The 21,465-nt window shown below is 37.6% G+C and overlaps 1 protein-coding gene across 17 annotated transcripts in view; it reads left to right on the top strand.

The window, feature by feature from the left end:
* Positions 1 to 21,465, top strand: part of SNAP91 (synaptosome associated protein 91) — a 172,168-nt gene that overhangs the window by 82,421 nt on the left and 68,282 nt on the right. For all 17 annotated transcript variants that reach the window (XM_069598999.1, XM_069598991.1, XM_069598997.1 and 14 more), the window contains exons 9-13: positions 228 to 269; positions 6,050 to 6,120; positions 11,918 to 11,945; positions 18,339 to 18,448; positions 20,513 to 20,628. In XM_069598999.1, the coding sequence (XP_069455100.1) occupies positions 228 to 269; positions 6,050 to 6,120; positions 11,918 to 11,945; positions 18,339 to 18,448; positions 20,513 to 20,628 (367 nt within the window). The remainder of the gene's footprint in view (positions 1 to 227; positions 270 to 6,049; positions 6,121 to 11,917; positions 11,946 to 18,338; positions 18,449 to 20,512; positions 20,629 to 21,465) is intronic.

Below are 21,465 nucleotides of genomic sequence, written 5' to 3'. Positions count from 1 at the left end.
TCAGCAAAATTCTATTCACTTGTTATTTCTAACTCTGTTGCCAAAATCATTGCTTTTTTGTTGATTGGAAAACTATACAAAAAGCACATATTCAGACTGAGATTAATGTACATAATAACAACTATTTTTTAGCAAGATTGAGCTGTGCTGTTAACTAATTCTCTAGGTGATCTAAGAAATTAATTTTTAAAATTGCATTAGGTAACTTTTTTTTTTTCAATCCACAGCAAGTTGGCATTGATAAAGGTGACATTCCTGACCTCACTCAGGTGAGTGATTGTCTAAGTGAAAAACTTAGTATGCATGAAATTATTAATCCATAGTTTACCGTAAATGGTCTTACTGAGGGCAGAGTCTTGTAAGCATTTGATGCATTTTGAATGTAGGCCAACCACCTTTCTTGGAAGTCATTCTAACTTGCTTATTTTTTCTAGCTATTGATATATTTCTAGAGATGTAAAGATTTTCCTACTCTTATAAAATTACTTTTTAAAAGGCAACTGAATATACTTATTAAGCTCATTTTTTCATTCTTAAATTTGAACCAAAAGGAAGCTTTAAATAATGTAAAACGTGCTTTATCCATGAAACATGACATTCGTAGGCTTGTAATCAGAACATTTGAACTGTTCTGCTTCTTCTAGTTTTCAGCGTGTCCCAGGGATGGAGAAGGGGGCACGAATGAAGAGAACACTGATGTCATAGTTCTACTACGCTAATTCTTTTCTTCCCTATGAATGGGAGGAATGTCTATATACAAAAGAACCTTTTTTAAAAAAAAAGTAGTAGTGGCAGATAGTGATTTTCTGGAGACTTTATAGAAAGCAAAAGCAATAGTAGTGCTTCCTTATGAATCCTTTTATCTGTCAAGAGAGTACAGTGTACAGCTTCTCTGATGTATAACTGAGACCATTCACACATGCACAGAGTTATTGTAGGACCTTTCTCCTAATTGGCTGGAACTGTTTTTGCTGAATCAGCTTCTCAGCTTGTCATAGTAAATTTCGGTCCCAAACATGTTCTTTAACTCAAGACAGATGACAGGAGTAAGTATAGAACTGTCATCATATATACCACTAATGAAGATAGGAGTTTCCTGTCTTTGTAAATTAAAAAAAAAACAACACATTATTATTATCCCTTAAAGTATCTCCATATTTAAATAATGTTAGCCTTAAATTTTTGTTAAAAATCAGAGAAACCCAAAGTAACAATCTCTGTATTTACAGTATTAAAATATCAATTAAATACCAAGGATTCTTTATAAATAAAACAAAAAATTCAGAACATGAGGGCATTGTGTTTTTTGATTTAAAAGCTGGGCAATAGCAAACTTCCCTGACAGTCCAGTGGTTAAGACTTCACACTACCAGTGCAGGGGGCGTGGGTTTGATCCCAGGTTGGGGAACTAAGATCCCACATGCTGTGTGGTACAGCCAAACCATAAAGTTAAAAACAATAAAATTTGGGAGATAACACCTTCTATTAGAGTATCTTATACTCTATTATGGAAGTATTTTATACTTCCAATAGCATAAAGTATTTTTGCTACTATGAGAAGATAGTGTTCTTTAATCAGTCACACACCTAAATAAGATATTGGTATCATGTTGGTTATGGTTAAAGATTGAGTGTGCATAAAATACTATTAAAAATATCTTTATTAGATAAAGATTTATGAATTTTGTACCACTATAATAAAAAGCAAAAAAAATCAGTGTGCTTTCATTTAACATTATTTAATTATAATAAATATTATCATGGTAGTTTTTAAAACTAACCTACATAAATTATATGTTAACCGCCCCCAAGAAAGGTGGATATTTAACTCAAAGATTAGCTGTTAGAAATGTTGAATCATCTTTATTTCAACTACATAGACTGTTCTCGCCATGGAACAGAAGTAAAACTAGATATATTGTTTAATAGGCTGGCAGGTAAGAAGAAAATAGGTCCTTAATTGTCTCAATTAGTTTGGGCAGAGTCTGAAGGGAGACAAAGGTTTAGAAGAATATTTAAATTTTTGTTTTTTAAATTAGAAAATTATTAAAAGAAGATTTACAAACTTGGGTTTAATTTTAATGATATGTAATATTCATTATAATTTATATAATCTGTCAAATCTAGAGACGTAATATTTTATTTAATGATGTCTGTATTGTCATAATTTGAGGAACAGAGCCCTGCCCTCATCCTTAAAGAAGATAAATCTTGCTCTGGATCTGGTATTAATAGAAAGCTGTTCTGATGCAGAGATTCATTAGACACTGGTAACGTGCTTTCCTCTGCTTTTGTTGTGACCTTAAGAGTCACATAAACTTCAGTATTAGCATTTATTTTAAAATTACCTCCTTATTAAAAAAAATCCTCTACTTCATTTCTCACAAGCAACCTAATTGTGGTTTTTGTTGGGATCATGAGCAGCAAAACTAAACACACTCCCTAATTTTTATTTAGAAGTCTCTGTAGGTCTTACTGGAGGCTCATCATTGGATGGGGGGTTTAGACCCATTGTGACAGTCTGGTCTGATCCAAGCTGAAAGGTGAGCTATTCTAGGGTTGGTCCTTCAGATAGGGGTAGACCAGGGCTAATCTGGAAATGGGTCCGCAATGCCAACCTGTGTGAAGTCTAAGATCTTTGAGATTAGATTCTGCTCTGTGGCAGCCATGACTTCTGAATCTAGCCATGGCAATGAACAAAAATACCCACCAAGTAAGAGGATTAAAGAGGAGATGGGGACCAGAAGGGCTCCCTATTGACTGGCAGTGGGAAAAGGCTGTTGCTAACTGAGAAAGGATTAGAATTCCTTTTGCAGCAAGATGACACAGAGGAATTGAGTGGATATCTTTTAACTTAGAAAATGGACAGTAAATACCAGTGTGGCATCTGTAGCCCTTCTTAAGTTGTGCATGTAATATCATCATAACAGCATTTTAAATGATGTATAAATGTTGAAGAAAAATATTTTTAAATACTCAACAGTACAGTACTGGATAAGAAGTCAATGTGATATCAGAACTGAAATATTTCCTCCTCAGCCCTTTCCAATGGTTTCTTAGAGCTAATGATCAAAAATTAGAATGCTCTTTTCGTTACTTTTTTTTTTCATTTGGTTTTAATGATGCTTAAGTATCTGACTTGTAAATGGATGGTTCCTTTCAAAATCAACTATGAATTTTTTCCAAGAAAGGGATTTTCAAAATATTATTTCCTGTTTGGTGTGTGTGCATGCATGTTCCAAATTTAATATATCTCCATTTATGAATAACATCTTAGGTTTTGATGTCAGGAATTCTGGCTAATCTGAAAACTACTGGTAAAGAAAAGTCTCCTTTTAAAGACTGTACCACTGAATCAGTAACCATGATGTATCACTGTTATTTATTCGCTTTCACAAGCTGCCTCTTATTCTTTGGGTTGGTGTTTTCATCTGATTGGTCTATTGACTTCAGCATTATTTAAAATAAGCCACTAAGGATACTGCTAATTATTCTGAAGTTCCTTTTATAACGGCAGAGGCATTCTCAAAATTCTGCCCCTTTGGAAATCTGAGACTGCTTTCATTTTTGTCTGCTGCATGGCAGAATGCACTCAGTGCCACAGATGGAGCCGAGAAGGCCAGCATTCCTACACTCACGAATTTTATTAGCAAAGTAGTTTCTTTCCCTCTGAAAATACTTGTGTTTATTTCTGTTAGATTTAAAATGTGCTAATAAGAGATATAAACAATAAAGCGTCTTTGAACCTCTAAGGTAAAGTGCTGCAAACTTAATTTTATGTGCAGTGTGTTGCAGAGTAACACCTCAGAGTCAGTTCTGCAGTCTGTGTTTGTCTCAACTATTGTGATTTTTTTAACTACTTTGTTTTTAATTTTTTCTTCAATTATTAAGAAATTTAAAAAATGAAACTGCAAACTATCATCCTAGTATTTTACATTTTATTTTAGATAATTAAGAAATTATTTATATAGGAAAAAATAACTACTTTTGTTATCAATTTGTTGTTAATTTAACGTAGTGTTCTCTATTTTGTAACTATAAATAGCATTTTTTTTAAACAGATTTAGCAAAGAATCACATTTCTTTTACATTGTATTTAATATTCAAAGGACCTAAATCTTTTAAAGTTCTATGCCCAGGCCTCCTAGGTTCCATTATTATGACAATTATAATCATTATAATTATGAAAATACAGCAGTTTTGAAGTTATCAAATGTGGATTCATCTAAAAATTGTGAAGCCATTTCTGTCTTCTTTTCAAGGTTACAATACACATTCTGTTTATTAAGTGATCACATCTTAGTAGCTTATAGTTTTGCTGTAAAGCAAAATTTTCTTTATCTCTTGAAAATTCATTTTTTAAAGCTTAGAAGTATACCCTTAGTTTTAGTTCACTGTGATTTGCTAGGTCCACTTTTACCTGCTGCTGCTGCTAAGTCGCTCAGTCGTGTCCGACTCTGTGCGACCCCAGAGACAGCAGCCCATCAGGCTCCATCGTCCCTGGGATTCTCCAGGCAAGAACACTGGAGCCGGTTGCCATTGCCTTCTCCAGTGCATGAAAGTGAAAGGTGAAAGTGAAGTTGCTCAGTTGTGTCTGACTCTTAGCAACCCCATGGACCGCAGCCTACCAGGCTCCTCCATCCATGGGATTTTCCAGGCAAGAGTACTGGAGTGGGGTGCCATTGCCTTCTCCACTTTTACCTGAACTGTATTTAAAAATTCTAATTTTATAGTTTTAACAATTTATAATACCCCCTGAAAGTCATTTATTCTGTAGACGTTAGCTTTTTATATAATGCTCATAGAACTAGCTATCTCTTTATACCCTACCTTCAGCACTTTGGTCAATTTAATATTTTTATTCACTTGCTAATTTGTAAACTTATGTTTGGCTCACTTAGTAATTTACACTTAAAATAATCATGTAGTTACATATATAATAGTCGTTGTTAAAACAGCTTATAAGCATGTTAGTAAAATGAAAATGAATATTAAATATCTGAACTTTCAGAATTAAAATATTTCAGTAAGAATTTATTTTCATTTGTTATTATAGGTACAGTGTAAAATGTACAGTTGCATAAACTGCCTTGAATTCTGTGACCTATTTCAGCATTTACCATAGTTACTTTAAAATGCTTCAAAATTAATTTTATATTAATTTAAAAAGTTATCAAAATTAATTTATCTATAAATGTTATGATAGTCTTTGAATGCCTATGCTGCTGTCAAGGTCTAACTTGAGTTAAGATATTTCAAGAAAGATGAAATTAGATTTCTAATACTTGAAGAATAGATGGTGTAGAATATTTATATGAACCTGTTATTTCTCTTTTTAATATACAGTAAAATGCCATCACTTTATATTGCTTAAAAATTATGAAAACAGATATTCAGGTATTTCTTACTAAGAGTTGAAAATATGTATCAAATTTGTCAAAATGCAGTAGTCTTATTAAAACATTAATATTTGCTAAAGTCCCTATATTATATATATAAATAGCTCAATAATAAAAAAATCTTAATTGTGGTCAACTATTAAAATTATATTTCCCCCCCACAACTTTCACTCTCCCTTTTTTAATAAAGTAATGACTTTCTCTACTATTTTAGTCAAGTATGGATAAGTGAGATTTTACTGTATTTTCATATTTCTGTACATTTGTATTTGGGCACTTATATTTTTGATTTGGATGTAAATATCATTACTTTTTCACTGTGTTCTTATGGAAATACATTGTTAATTTGATTTAATTGTTTACTACATTTAAATAATATCTTTAAAGAAAGTCTATCCAATGCAATTTATACACTGAAACCACACTGTAACACTATTTGTTATGCAGTGAAGTTATGTATATGTAAGATGGGCCTGTTTGAGATTATGTGAAATTTAAATACTTAAGTACCAAAAGCACCTGAAATGAAATTATCTCCCATATGTATTGGGGTACACTGACCTCCACTATACAAAGTTACAGTGATGTTCCAGTGTGTTTATTTGGAAAGAAAGCAGTACAGACATTTATTTTGTACTTTCTTATTGTAGGCTCCCAGCAGTCTTATGGAGACCCTTGAACAGCATCTAAATACATTAGAAGGAAAGAAACCTGGAAACAAGTACGCATTAGTTGTATATTCTGAATAAGACAGAAAAATATTAGAGTTGTTCTTTATACAATGAGATTTATCATGGTACTGCAGTTTCATGGTATGCTTTATTGTAATTCTCAGTTCCCTCAAAACCTCCCACCCTTCCCATTAACTTGTGATAGCATGACCCCATACATAGGTGATCTATCTGTGGGCTAATGCAGCAGGTTAGTAGGTTTTACCTGTGTTGGCTGAACTTGCTGACTTATTTATTTGCCCTCAGAAGGGATTCACAGTCCTCAGAAAAAGAGTTGCTTCTGTCTAAAAGTTGAGGCTGTCGTCAATGGGCACAAGTAAGAATGAGCCTGATTTCCCAAGCAGCCTTTGAACACTGTTATGTTGCCAGCCCCAATGTGGAAAAAGCAAAGCCCTCTGGGCATCGCTTTCTGCACTCTAGACTCTCCCCACGTGGACCCTTCGGCGTGGCATGCTGCTGACTCTTGACTCAGAGATCTTTTTCTAGACAGAGTAGCAATCGAGCAGCGAGAAGTAAACTTTCAGTATATTTTCAACCTTTGTGTTTGGACACTTAGATTTATATACATTTTTCCCAATCACATGCCAGAAATGTCCAGGTTCCATTTTGTTCTCTCCAGCCGGGGTCATACTTGTCTGTTCACAAGACCTGATCCTTTTCAGTTTTAGCACCTTGCTTAGACTGTAATTCTCCTACTCTTGGATGCCTATCTCTCCTTGTCTCTGTGTGTGGGCATCTTATACATCTCAGGAGGGCCATCTCATGAAGCCTTCCTTAATCATGCACTGCACTGTGTTATGACTTCCCTTCTCCTCCCCTGCCCCCACCCTCATGTGTGGTTTAAATGGATTTTCTGTTTCCTAAGGTCAGGGACTATTTTGTACTTCATTATCTTCATCTAAAAACTTAGTGTAGCTCTCTCTACAGAGCCAGTTTGAAATCTGTTTTTGTTGGTGTTCCCAGCTGTATGTTGATTCTGTTTAGATTGACAGCAGAAATTGGCAGAGACAACCCATGAACTGCTCATTGCAGGGCTGTCGGCTGACCATGGATTTTACCTGTGATACAGCTATTAAAATGCATCTCCTTTCTGCTTGTTTCTCTCTGCGCATTCTCCTAGAATCGAGATTGTTGTGTCTCAAAGTCACTTTTTTGCTTGTTGTTTCATTAGCTAAGGGTTATTTGTCATCTATTACAAGTTAGTATAAAAATTATTGCATGTCTTAAATTTTCAATAATAAACAATGACGTGGGACTCTTAGGCAGTGATGGCAGAGCTGTTCGGAGTGACGACTGGCAGGACGTCTGAGGGGCTCTGTCAGGGTTGTCCCAGATCTGTCCCCACTTCACTGTTGGCCAAGGGTGATTGTACTTGTGCGGGTAGATTGATGTCAACTAAAAAGGCATGAGAGTAGTAAGACACAAAAGAAGGTGGCCACTTCCAGTGATTGCAGCCCCTTCCCCCACATCATATTAGGGTGTCTAGGAAGCCAGATGAGTTACCTAGGATTTAAACCAAAGGACACAGGAAGCCTGGGCAGAGTCCCTGCTCTTCTGGCTGGTGGATCCGTCTAGATGAGGAAATATGCACATCCCGGAGTGAGAGCCTCTCCCCGGGCAATGCAGGATGTGCATGGGTGCAAGGCGGATAAGCTGGCTTATCTGCTGTCTTCCCGCCTCATGTCCTCACACCCTGCACAGGTCTACCCTTTTCCCTGCTTAAATCTGCCAGGGCAGCATTCATGTGAAAAGCCATCTCCCAGAGTGAATTTCATCAGCCTAACTTCAGATCTCAAGCTGCCCCCTTGTGGCTGCTACAAACTATTTTTGGGCTATTTAGCTATGGACATTTAGAGTAATAAAATAAAAACTTAATGGTCTTTTGTTTTAAATTACCTTTGACTGAGCATAATTTTCCTCTCTCCTTTAAAATCATTTAATGCTTGTCAGATTTCTTTTCTGAATTGGCTAAGACCACCTCTGAACTTGTCTTTGCTTATTCCCTATTTTTAAAATAAATGAACTATAGTAGTTAACTGTTTATTTCTTTGTATGTTTGTGCTTACCTGGGAACTTAAGTGAAGGGTGAGTACTGTATTGAGTGACATTTTTGCATTTGGTTATTACTAAAAATGCAAAAAACACTCTTTAAGATTCCACATTTGGTATTTAAAACATTTAAAACTGATTTCTGTCCATTTTATATATCTGTGTTTTTTCCATTATACTTTTGAAATTCGTCTCTCAAGGTGACTGGCATAAATGGTTTTACTTTATTTTGGTGTTAAATCAAGACTAACAAACTCTCTTAGGTGGCTGTACAGATACTCCTCTGAGATTTTAGAAATCAAAGACTTCTTCATTTGTTTAATAAACAAAAAATTTACCTGTGGCTCATGGCAGAACTGCCAAAAGACAATGTTACAGAGAAAATTAATTAAAGAGGTTTTCTTTGTCTTTCAGAAGCAGTATAAAATTATTCTAAGTAGATACTTTAAAAGAAGCATTTTCAAATGTCTGCTAAAAATATGTAGGTCTTTTCTATTTAGTGCCTTATATCCACTGACAACTCAGTTTTTAAATTTTCTGCAATACTGTTTGATATGCATTTGTACATTAACTGTTTCTATAATTCCACAGAACTAAAGAGAGAACTTGATTTTGCTTTATACATGGATTTACTAGCTGTTGAGGGTGCAAGAAACCTCAAGATTAGTGTAATTAAAATCATTTGGAAGAGACAGGTTTTTCTCGTATGCATTTTGTCTATCTTTCTGACTAGCATTTATGACCAAAACTGTATAGGGATTAGTGTTATGAATAAGAAATAAAATTTCTTTTCTTGATAGCTTACCATTAACACATTGGTAGCAAATCTTGGCATTTTCTGTGTTCGTCATAAAAATCCATGGTTTGTAATGTTTTACAAGATTTAGAGTACATTACTATAGGTCATTCATTCTTGTCTTAAATTACATTCATGTCTTATTTTTCCCCAACATGATTCACTGTGTACTAAATTTCTCTAGCCCGAGTAATTGAAATAAGTACTGAAATGAGTACCAGGCTTTAAATAATGTCATATTTTATATCTAAAGATTATAGCATTTTCTTTTATAAAGGGCTAACAGCCAGTGATAGGGTAGGGAACCAGCTAAGGAACAGGTTAAAAGAAGCAGTCCGTGTATTATGTAAGAGAGGAGCAAATGTGCTGGGCTCCCCTGTGTTTTTCATCAGGACAGGCTGGAATGTGAAACGTGCACAGACAGACTTGGACCGGAGCCTGAAATCCACCGTTAAAGAATGATGAGGCTTGGGCACGTTATTTACCTCTTCGAGCCTCAGAGCCCTCAGACTTTAATCAGTGATGAATGATGCTTCTTAAAGCGGTGGCCCCAGTGGGAACACCTCTGGTTCTCCCTTTTTGAGGAAATCATGACGAAACCTGGATCTGGTCCATGGAAACAGAGATCGTGCCTCCTGACAGTTTAGTTTCATAAGAAAATAACTGTTAAGATGTTTGGCTAATTTATTCTGCGATATATTTATCTGATATAAAGCAATGAGATAGAATTGCTTCCTTCCAAAAATTTGGCATCTAGTGGCGAAGACAGGCAAATAAGATACAGTGCAGTAAGTGGAATGATTGGAGGAGACAGATAGTAGATTTTTGCTTAATCCGCAGGGTAACTACAAGTGTCATTTAGTAATAGCATTCATGCAAGAGCTTGGCAAACTGATTCTTGTGCCAGTGATGATATTTTGTACTTAGGTTTGAGCATGATATTCTTTAACAGTAGGTAGAGAAATTGTCATTTTTACTGTATCTTTATTTTGCTACAGAGCATAGAATATGTCAGAAACCTTTATATAATAGTTTGGACCTATAGTTTAAAAAGTTCTCATTCTTCCTCAGTTCTCTTTTCTGCATTAATATTTCTCATTGTGTCAGTACCACTAAGAATTGATTCATTAAAAGCTCTTGAGAGAGAAACAAATTAATTTCAATTAACTCATTGTTAGAAAGTGACCATATCAGGTGGCTTCTGTGTTTCTGTTTTGGCTTTGCAGGGTTAAGACTATTACTTTCTTGAATTTTTAGACCTAACTCCTTTCCTTTTCCACATATTTAAAGAGAAGAAATTGTGGGAGTAAAGAAATTATTAACCAAAAACTCATTAGGGAATTTTCAACCTTAGTACTAGATTTGTAGGTTCCTAAGTTTCTGAGATACAGAGAATACTGTGATTCCATTTATTTCAGTAGACCCTTAATGAGCAGCATAGGTATATATATATCCTTTTCTCCATAGGGTATGTTATACTGAAGATACCAGCCAAACTAAACATAACCTAATCAAGCATTACCCTTAGGCTTCTATCTTCATTGTATCACAGAGATCTCTGTAAGATATCTCTTTATTTCACATTCGTTTTCAGTAAAAACCAAACAGGAAATGGCAGGCATGTGTTTGCAGATGAAGTTGAATGTAAGAGCTATTAAAATGCATCTGCTGCTGCTGCTGCTGCTAAGTCACTTCAGTCGCGTCGTGTCCGACCCCATAGACGGCAGCCCACCAGGCTCCCCCGTCCCTGGGATTCTCCGGACAAGAACACTGGAGTGGGTTGCCATTTCCTTCTTCAGTGCATGAAAGTGAAAAGTGAAAGTGAAGTCGCTCAGTCGTGTCAGACTCTAAGCGACCCCATGGACTGCAGCCCACCAGGTTCCTCCATCCATGGGATTTTCCAGGCAAGGGTACTGGAGTGGGGTGCCATTGCCTTCTCCAAATGCATCTAAGATTGCTAAATTTCTTTTGCTATATCCAGTAAAACAAAAAATTCATGATACTGTACCAAACTCCAGTTACTAAATCTCTGCTAATTTTACTTTACTCCTGCCACGTGTGCTATTATCTCTGAAAATAAATAGAAAACTATCCTCTAAGACCGTGACGATAGTCTTCTTATTGAAATCTCTTTTTTTTCCTTCATCATGCTTCCTTACTAGTTTATTTTCTGCCAATTCAGGGTAGTAAAATCTAAGCTGTTTAGGCAGTTGTTTCTGAAGCATTTTGCTGGGAATGACATACAATAATCAGTGCCACCAGTAATCTAACTGAAAAAAGAAATGTATTTCATCCTGATTTTCCCTCATCCCCTTAGAAACAAGGATTGAGGTTACCATCCTTTTCAAGCTCTCAAGTTTTCACAGGATAACGAGAACATTTCTCATAGATAGTTTTCATTACAGCCATGAAAAAAAAGGACAAGCTCTAGGACATGAAAGTTGAGACACATATCAGGCATGTGTAGGGATTTCTTTTTATTCTAGTATTCCTTTTATGTATCACAATTTGATTAAATGAATCACAGTGTACTTTAATCTTCATGGGTTTTCTAACTTTTAAAAATATTAAACCAGATAGTTTTGAAAAAATCTATAAAGCATTATTTTTCCCAGGTCTTCTTGGGCAAATTTTTTAAAATTGCAAGTTGAGCAGTTTATTTTTGGTGGATGTAGGCAATACAGATCAACTCCAGTAGTTAACTGAGTGGCTAGAGATACAAAAAAAAGATTTTGAATTTAAGAATTTTTAGCACTAGAAATTAAGTGGATGGAAAACATTAGAAGCAGATGTCAGATAAAAATTGTTTTTAGAAAATAGTTTATGCATTACTAAAAAGTCTATATATAAACAGGTTAATACTCGACCAAGCATCAGACTTAAATGCTTCTACAAATGTATTCAGGTTTATTTAGTGTTTATTCTTTTTGATTTCCTTTTAGATCTGGTGCTCCCTCTCCATTAAGTAAGGTAAGTTTGTCTTGTGTGTGTGTGTGTGTGTGTGTGTGTGTTTTACCTTTTTAACAACTTTCGATTGTAGAGTTCAGTGGCAGTAAGTACATTCACATTGTTGGGCAGCCATCGGTGTTATCCATTTGGAGAACATTTTCTTCCCAAGCTGAAACCCTGTACCCTTTAAACATTTCCTCATCATTCCCACCCTCATCCCCTACACCCCCAACTCCTGGCAAGGCACCATTCTACTTTTTGTTGCTATGATTTTGACAATTCTAGGTGCCTCAAATAAACTGAACCTCTCAATACCTGTTGTTTTGTGACTGGCTTATTTTACTTAGCACAGTATCTTCCATGTTCATTCTTGTTGTATTGGGTTGGCCAAAAAGTTCGTTTGGGTTTTCCCTTAAGATCTTAGCACGTGTCAGAAATTTCCTTTCTTTTGAAGTCTGAATACTATTCCATTCTATGTATAGACCACATATTGTTCATCCATCCCTCCATAGATGATCGCTTAGGTCACTTCCACCTTTTGGTTATTGTAAATAATGCTGCCGTGAACATGGTATACAAATATCTGTTCAAGTCCCTATTTGCAGTTCTTTAGAGTCTGCACCCCGGAGAAGGCAATGGCACCCCACTCCAGTACTCTTGCCTGGAAAATCCCATGGATGGAGGAGCCTGGTGGGCTGCAGTCCATGGGGTCTCTGGGAGTTGGGCACGACTGAGCGACTTCCCTTTCACTTTTCACTTTCATGCATTGGAGAAGGAAATGGCAACCCACTCTAGTGTTCTTGCCTGGAGAATCCCAGGGACTGGGGAGCCTGGTGGGCTGCCGTCTATGGGGTCGCACAGAGTTGGACACGACTGAAGTGACTTAGCAGTAGCAGCGTCTGCACCCAGAAGTGAAATTGCTGGATCCTATGATAATTTTGGAGGAGGGCATGGCAACCCACTCCAGTATTCTTGCCTGGAGAATCCCATAGACGGTGGAGCCTGGTGGGCTACAGTCCACAGGGTCACAAAAGAGTCGGGCTGACTGAGTGGCTAACACCTTCACTTTCATGGTAACTTTATTTTGAATTTTTTGGGGAAAGGTAAGGTAATTTTTTCTTCTTTTTTTTTTTTTTTTGTATTTTCTCTTACATTAGTTTCTCAGTCCAATATCATATAGCAATGTCTACTTAGCCCTCTATCTGGACTAAAAATTTTTTTTAAGTAGGAGAAATTTTCATACATTTATATTACAACTGAGAACAAATATATCAGTGTAACATCTTACTAGTTTCAAAGGACTTTGAAGAACTCTGAATCATAGCCTGGTGAGATAAATAAGGCACATGATGTGGTGCCTGCCTTGATGGTGCATACATGTTAAGTCGCTGCAGTTGTGTCTGACTCTTTACGATATTATGGACTGTAGCCCACCAGGCTTCTCCGTCCATGGGATTCTCCAGGCAAGAATACTGGAGTGGGTTACCATGCCCTCCTTCAGGGGATTTTCCCGACCCAGGAATTGAACCTGAGTCTCTTAACATCTATCTGCACTGATACGTGGGCTCTTTACCACTAGCACCACCTGGGATGATAAAGAAACCAATCGTCATTGGGTGTCCTTCCAAACACGTCTTTTAGACAATCCATTGTAATCACTGTCATAGCTCCTTCAGCTCCCTTTTCTCCTTTAGCGTCTTGTAAGGACAAGATTAGGGTTGTCAGTGACAAGAAGGATTTTAGTTCTGTAGGTCAGTAGTTTAGATTTGCCATTGTATTTTTCAGGCAAAAATGCGATAAATGTGCTCTTTCCTCTTGGCCGAATTTCTGTCATGTAACTAATGTTATTACAGAGAAGAAAGATGGCATTAGGACTGCACCGGGTACCCCAGACACCCTGTACTCTGTCAGCATGTGGCCATCTGCCTGAGAGTTCCTCAGGGAGCGCCATCAGTCAAACAAACCACTGAAGCTCCCTGGTGATCACGCTGCAAAGCTGGATTTCAAATCATGCCTGTGAAAGAATTCTGCCACAGGGCTGCTGAGTGCAGTGTGGTAAAATGCTGGGATCTTGTAGGATGGTCTGTTCAGGTATTTTGGCCAAATCAAATTTTGACTGGTTTTTTTTTTTGGTAATAACAGGATTATTTTGGTTCTGTTTTTCCCTTCCTCATCTCTTGAGAGCTTATTATTACAAGGCAGTTTTTAGTGAGCCTTTGGAGACCTTCATTTCTGCGTTTCTGTTGGTAGATTCATTGCTGTCAGTACATTCTCCTCGGTATTTCCTAAACATCACTTCCTAAGCTTATTTACATGTGTCGGTTGAAACAGAAACCACACATTTATTTCAGAGTTGTCAGTACCCACAGGGGACAGCACGCAAGTTTGTTTCTGTCAGTTGTTTCTATTCCCTTGTTACTCTTTCACATTCCATTGGGAAACTTTGAATTTTTGGTGAAGAACAAAGCTTGAGTTGACCCTTAAGTTGGCTTAAAGCTCAACATTCAGAAAACGAAGATCATGGCATCCGGTCCCATCACTTCATGGGAAATAGATGGGGAAACAGTGGAAACAGTGGCTGACTTTATTTTTGGGGGGCTCCAAAATCACTGCAGATGGTGATTGAAGCCATGAAATTAAAAGACGCTTACTCCTTGGAAGAAAAGTTATGAGCAACCTAGATAGCATATTCAAAAGCAGAGACATTACTTTACCAACAAAGGTCCGTCTAGTCAAGGCTATGGTTTTTCCAGTAGTCATATATGGATGTGAGAGTTGGACTGTGAAGAAAGCTGAGCACCGAAGAATTGATGCGTTTGAACTGTGGTGTTGGAGAAGACTCTTGATGGTCTCTTGGACTGCAAGGAGATCCAACCAGTCCGTTCTGAAGGAAATCAACCCTGGGATTTCTTTGGAAGGAATGATGCTAAAGCTGAAGCTCCAGTACTTTGGCCACCTCATGAGAAGAGTTGACTCATTGGAAAAGACTCTGATGCTGGGAGGGATTAGGGGCAGGAGAAGAAGGGAACGACAGAGGATGAGATGGCTGGATGGCATCACTGACTTGATGGACGTGAGTCTGAGTGAACTCCGGGAGTTGGTGATGAACAGGGAGGCCTGGCGTGCTGCGATTCATGGGGTCGCAAAGAGTCGGACACAACTGAGCGACTGAACTGAACTGAACTGAGCAACAGTATTCATACTGCTCTTGCGTTTATCTTTTATCTTTTTTGGAAGCGCTTGGTGCTTGGCACTTGTTTATTTTGGGGTTTTGAATCCTTTATGACTATATTCTTAGTCACTCAGTCTAATACCTGTGCCCATACTCAGTCACTCAGTTGTTTCTGACTCTTTGCAACCCTAACGGACAGCGCCAGGTTCCTCTGTCCACAGATTATCCTGGCAAGAATACTAGAGTGGGTTGCCCTGTCCTCCTCCAGGGGATCTTCCTGACCCAGGGACTGAACCTGCGTCTCTTATGTCTCCTGCATTGGCAGGTGGATTCTTTACTGAGCCACCTGGGAAGCCCAAGTAAGATTACTGAATCAGGTTGCAATTTCCTCCTTCAGGGGATCTTCCTGATCCAGTGATCAAACCCATCTCCTGTGGCCTACTGCATTTGCAGGCCAATTCTTTACCACTGAGTCACCTGGGAAGCATATTCTTAGGCAAATAGCTATTTGTTGTTCAGTTGCTAAGTGATGTCCCACTCTTTGCGACGCCATGGACTGCAGCATGCCAGGCTTCCCTGTCCTTCGCTATCTCCCACAGTTTGCTCACGCTTATGTCCATTGAGTTGGTGATGCCATCCAACCATTCCATCCTTTGTTCTCCCCTTTTCCTGCTGACCTCAATCTTTCTCCTCATCTGGGTCTTTTCCAATGAGTCAGTTATTCGCATCAAGTGGCCAAAGTATTGAAGCTTCAGCTTCAGCATCAGTCCTCCCTATGAATATACAGGATTGATATCCTTTATGAATGACTGGTTTGATCTCCTTGCTGTCCAAGGGACTCTCAAGAGTCTTCTCTTAACATCACAGTTCTAAAGCATCAATTCTATGGCACACAGCCTTCTTTATGGTCCAACTCTTAACATCTGTACATGATTCCTGGAAAAACCATAGCTTTGACTATAAGGACCTATTAAACAGATACTATTTAAGTCTGGAAACTCCTATACATTGCTTATCTCCTCAGTCCATTTTCTTAATTTATTCTTTTTCAAATTTCCCCTACATTTGGTCTGCTTGAAATTAGGTGTCCTGTTATAGCAGTGGCCGATGGCCCTTGCTTGATCTTGGTCTTTGTGCATTTTGGTGCTGTTATGTCTCATTTCCACTTACAGAACTGAGTATCAGTGGACTGTTTTGAGATGATCCATTCATCTTTCTCTTGTGAATACAGACAAATTAAATATACCAAGTAAAAGAAAATAGAATTAGGATAGTTACTATACAGTTCAGTTCAGTTCAGTTGCTCAGTCGTGTCCAACTCTTTGTGACCCCATGAATCACAGCAAGCCAGGCCTCCTTGTCCATCACCAGCTCCCGGAGTTTACCCAAACTCATGTCCATTGAGTCAGTGATGCCATCCAGCCATCTTATCCTCTGTCGTCCCCTTCTTCTCCTGCCCCCAATTCCTCCCAGCATCAGGGTCTTTTCCAATGAGTCAGCTCTTTGCATGAAGTACCCAAAGTATTGGAGTTTCAGCTTCAGCATCAGTCCTTCCAATGAACACCCAGGACTGATCTCCTTTAGAATGGACTGGTTGGATCTCCTTGCAGTCCAACGGACTCTCAAGAGTCTTCTCCAACACCACAGTTTAAAAGCATCAATTCTTCGGCTCTCAGCTTTCTTCACAGTCCTACTCTCACATCCATACATGACCACTGGAAAAACCATAGCCTTGACTAGACAGACCTTTGTTGGCAAAGTAATGTCTCTGCTTTTCAATATGCTATCTACATTGGTCATAACTTTCCTTCCAAGGAGTAAGCGTCTTTTAATTTCATGGCTGCAATCACCATCTTCAGTGATTTTGGAGCCCCCCAAAATAAAGTCTGACACTGTTTCCACTGTTTCCCCATCTATTTCCCATGAAGTGGTGGCACGAGATGCCATGATCTTCGTTTTCTGAATGTTGAGCTTTAAGCCAACTTTTTCACTCTCCTCTTTCACTTTCATCAAGAGGCTCTTTAGTTCCTCTTAACTTTCTGCCATAAGGGTGGTGTCATCTGCATATCTGAGGTTATTGATATTTCTCCTGGCAATCTTGATTCCAGCTTGTGCTTCTTCCAGCCCAGCGTTTCTCATTATGTACTCTGCATAGAAGTTAAATAAACAGGGTGACAATATATAGCCTTGATGTACTCCTTTTCCTATTCGGAGCCAGTCTGTTGTTCCATGTCCAGTTCTAACTGTTGCTTCCTGACCTGCATACAGATTTCTAAAGAGGCATGTCAGGTGGTCTGGTATTCCTATCTCTTTCAGAATTTTCCACAGTTTATTGTGACCCACACTATACAAGCATCTTATTTTTTTAATAATTAGCTGACTATTAGGTCCTCTTCTTAAACCAGCATAGGACAATAAATGTTGGGTTTTATTTCACTTTTTAAATTTTATCTTTTCACATTAGTGAAGATCTATTCTAAAGCTGTCAGTGACTTGAATCTTGTTTGGGGATAGTTCTCTGCTGTTTGTGAACTATTTTTTAAGTTAGATTTCTAGATGTTACAGGCATCTGAGAAGACTTTGCATACAGTCTGTTTAAGATGCAGAAAAGAATGGCCTGGGTTTTAAAGTAATCATTACAATTGATTTTTTTTTTTTTCATTTTTACAGCTAGCAAGATCTTTCCCACTAATTTTTTGTTTAGGAAATATGTTTGGCCTTCATTTTATTTTATTTTTTAAGTTGAAGTATAGTTGATTTACAGTGTGGTAGTAGTTTCTGATGTTCAGCAAAGTGATCCAGTTTTATATATGTGTGTTAATTCTTTTTCAGTTTCTTTTTCCATCATAGGTTATTATCAGATGTTAAATGTAGTTCACCATGCTATACGTATTCAGTAGGACCTTGTTTGTCTGTTTTACATATAGTAGTATGTATTTGTTAATCCCAAGCTCCTAATTTATTATTTGGCTTCGATTATAAATATATGCATAGAAGTCATTGCCGGGTTAGGAGAAATACTTTGTCATAATTCTATATAAATTACATATAACTTGAAATATTTGAAACATATTTTGTCCACTGTTGATTATTTATTATAATTCTCAATTTGAAATTTTCTGGAGATTTTTCCTCCCGTGAGGAGCTACCAAATGGCATAGGTCTGCAGAGTAGGGGGCCTGTCGCCTTGTGTCATGTAGGTTCAGATTTGACCAGAGCGTGCTGTGCCTCTTCCCTTTTAGTCTTCTCCAGCCACAACTGTTACATCGCCTAATTCTACACCAGCTAAAACTATTGACACATCGCCTCCGGTTGATTTGTTTGCAACTGCATCGGCAGCTGTACCAGTCAGGTTAGTTCATGAGCATGTAGCAAACTGTTTATTAATATTTTGATTAGGTTTTTTTATTTTTATGTATTGAACCCAAATGACTTCACAAAATGAAATGTTATTCCAGTGAATATATGCTATTTGGGGTTATTTTCAGGTACACAGAGTAAGTTCTTCTACACTTTATACAGTTATTTAAGTTTGTACCTCTCAAAGTGTACGTAAGACCTGAGCTCTGGGAATTGCCTTGTTCAGATATTTGGGAAAGAAAGTGGAAGAAAGATGCACACATTTCAGGTTCTTCTGAAATGGATGATATGGACAGTGTTTTCTGAAATTCATTTCTTCTTTTGTGAAATTTAAAGGCTGTCTTGAAGTGCTATAAAATGAAATGGAGTGAAATGAAATGCAATAGTAGGTCAAGTAGGTGGTACATATGAGGAACTCAAACTCTGCTTGTAGGAAGAAACTGTCAGGATGCTCCTAATTGCTTTTATAGCACATAAAAGTCAGAATAGTAGTGAGAAAGATGGGGATGACTGTGTGTTGTATGATATCTCTGAGGTGCCTAAAAGGAAGCCCCAACTAAGAGAGGCTTCCTCAGGTATTAATCTTAGGTCAGCTCTTTGGTTCTTTTGCCTCAAGAAGATTCTGGTCCCATCTTGTAGTATCTGTGACTCTGATTATGAATGCTCTGTACTTGGAGACTTGAATTTTGAACTGAGCAATAAATCCACATAACGTATCCATGTAAACTATGCCTTTTGGTCTCCACTCACTTGATTCTAGTTTTTTAATCACAGACTTGGAAACGCCAAGTTCTTTCTGCCTCTATACCAGGATAAATTGCTTCTTATAAAAGCTTTGATTCAGGTCTTAATAACAAGTGTTTCCCTATTTTGGCTCTTAAACCAGTTGTACTTATGAAATAGATACCAAAATTAGGCAAGTTTCAAAGAATATTACTTGCAAATCTAATATGTAAAAAAGATAGGGATTGAACTGCTATTTATAAAGAGGGTTGGGGAACCTGGACCCTGATGGCTTAGTACCTGATATCGCAGCCTTTAAGCCAGTGCTCCTTAAACCTGAATGGACAGTGAACACCTGGGGTCACAGTAAAATGAAGACTCTGATATAGTAGATATGGGGTAAGCCTGAGACTTTGCATTTCTAACAAGGTCCCAAGATGCTGTTAGTTTGGAGATCATACTTTGAATAGTAAAGCTCTAGGCTCTTCCTTGGAACTTCTATAGATGAAAGAGCTTTGGAAAGCACAGCCCCATCTGAGTAAGAGTGAAAAAATATGGAATTGTTTATGGGTGAGGCCTCTTACAGGCCAACTTGATATGTTGCAATTTAACATAGAAAAAAGGTACAATACTGATTATTCATTTTAGTGTTCTTTGGTTTATAAATAAAGTCTTTTCAAGATAAAAATTATTTACCATGATACAAAAAAAATAGAAAAAATTTTAGGAAGTAGAGAAAAGGAAAAAATTACCAATAATTCTCTTTAATATTTGGAGCATGTTTCCTTTTGTCAGAGTCCTCATAATCAGCATTTCAAATGCTACTCAGTAGACATAACATGTTTAAAACTCCCCCTTACTTTGAGGCATTTAGATTTTCCCTTTATCTTTCTGCTCTATGATTTGCTGAGTAAGCCATTGCTTGAGGTATGATTTAACTTTGTTATCTGTGGAGCAGGAGTTGGCAGACGATGGCCCATAGATCAGATCTAGCCCACTGTCTTTGTAAATAAATTTTTATTGCAACAAGGCATGTTTGTTTGTTTACACACTGTGTCTTTTTCATGCTGCACTGGCAGAGTCAAGTGGTAACAGAGGCTGTCTAGCCCACAAAACTTAGATGCTTAGCATCTGGCCCTTGACAGAGGTAGTTGGCCAACTCTTGGTATAGAGGAACTTATGTTTTACTGCTGTACTTTCACAAATAGTACTCTCTTGCTGGATTTAATATATCCAAAATCTGTGATGTTTTCTGCGTAAGTCTTTATTTAAAAAACATCTTTACATTTTAAAATTTCAAAAATCTGATTGTAAAATGATATTTGCCTTTCAGCACTTCGAAACCGTCTAGCGATCTCCTGGACCTCCAGCCAGACTTCTCCCCTGCAGGGGCAGCAGCAGCGGCACCAGCACCAGCAGCACCTTCAGGAGGCGCCACTGCGTGGGGAGGTGAGTGGAATCAGACAGCTGTGCCATTTTTCTGTTTAGCTATTTTCATTCAGGTTATATTTGTTACTCTTTCCTTCTGATTATGCAAAATGGTGCTAGAAACTGAGGGAAGAAATGCTAAAAATGGCATCGATGGGTTGAAATATACATTGAAAGAGAGACAAAAGCTACCCGTGTGTGCTATGTGCGTGTGCTCTGTTGCTCAGTCGTGTCTGACTCTCCCAGCCTCATGGAGTGTTGCCCTCCAGGCTTCTCTGTCCATGGGATTCTCCAGGCAAGAACACTGGAGTGGGTTGCCATTTCCTTTTCCAGAGGATCTACTCGACCCAGGAATAGAACCCATGTCTCCTGTGTCTCCTCCATTGAAAGGCAAATTCTTTACCACTGAGCCACCTGGGAAGCCCCGAAAGTACCCATAATACAGTTAAAATATTCAAGTAATCACATGGTTTTATTATTAAAGTTGAGACAACAGGAGTATTTTTTCTTAGCTATTCTCAAATCCTGATTATTTTTAGTAATTGCTAAGAGTGCAGGCCTTAGAAGATTGTGTGTTTCCTTCAGAAATGATGAGATTACTGAAAGGCAGCATTTTGAATTTGGTTTGTGCAAGTGCAGTCTCCGTAGTTTATTTCTTTGGATCTGAATTGGTTTTATTCATATTGTATTCGATTTCATGCAACTGGAAATCTGGGATAGATTCTTATTTGTGCCAGAAAAGATCTATACTAAACTTGTTAAGAGTAAGTACTTGATTTCCACTTTATTCATGGATCTTTGGAAAAATTCCACTTCTATACATGTTTGATTTAAAAGGATACTTAATACCAATATAAA

Source organism: Ovis canadensis, chromosome 8 (genome assembly GCF_042477335.2).
Source record: "Ovis canadensis isolate MfBH-ARS-UI-01 breed Bighorn chromosome 8, ARS-UI_OviCan_v2, whole genome shotgun sequence".
NCBI lineage: Eukaryota > Metazoa > Chordata > Mammalia > Artiodactyla > Bovidae > Ovis > Ovis canadensis.
This window is presented reverse-complemented; position numbering and strand designations above follow the sequence as displayed.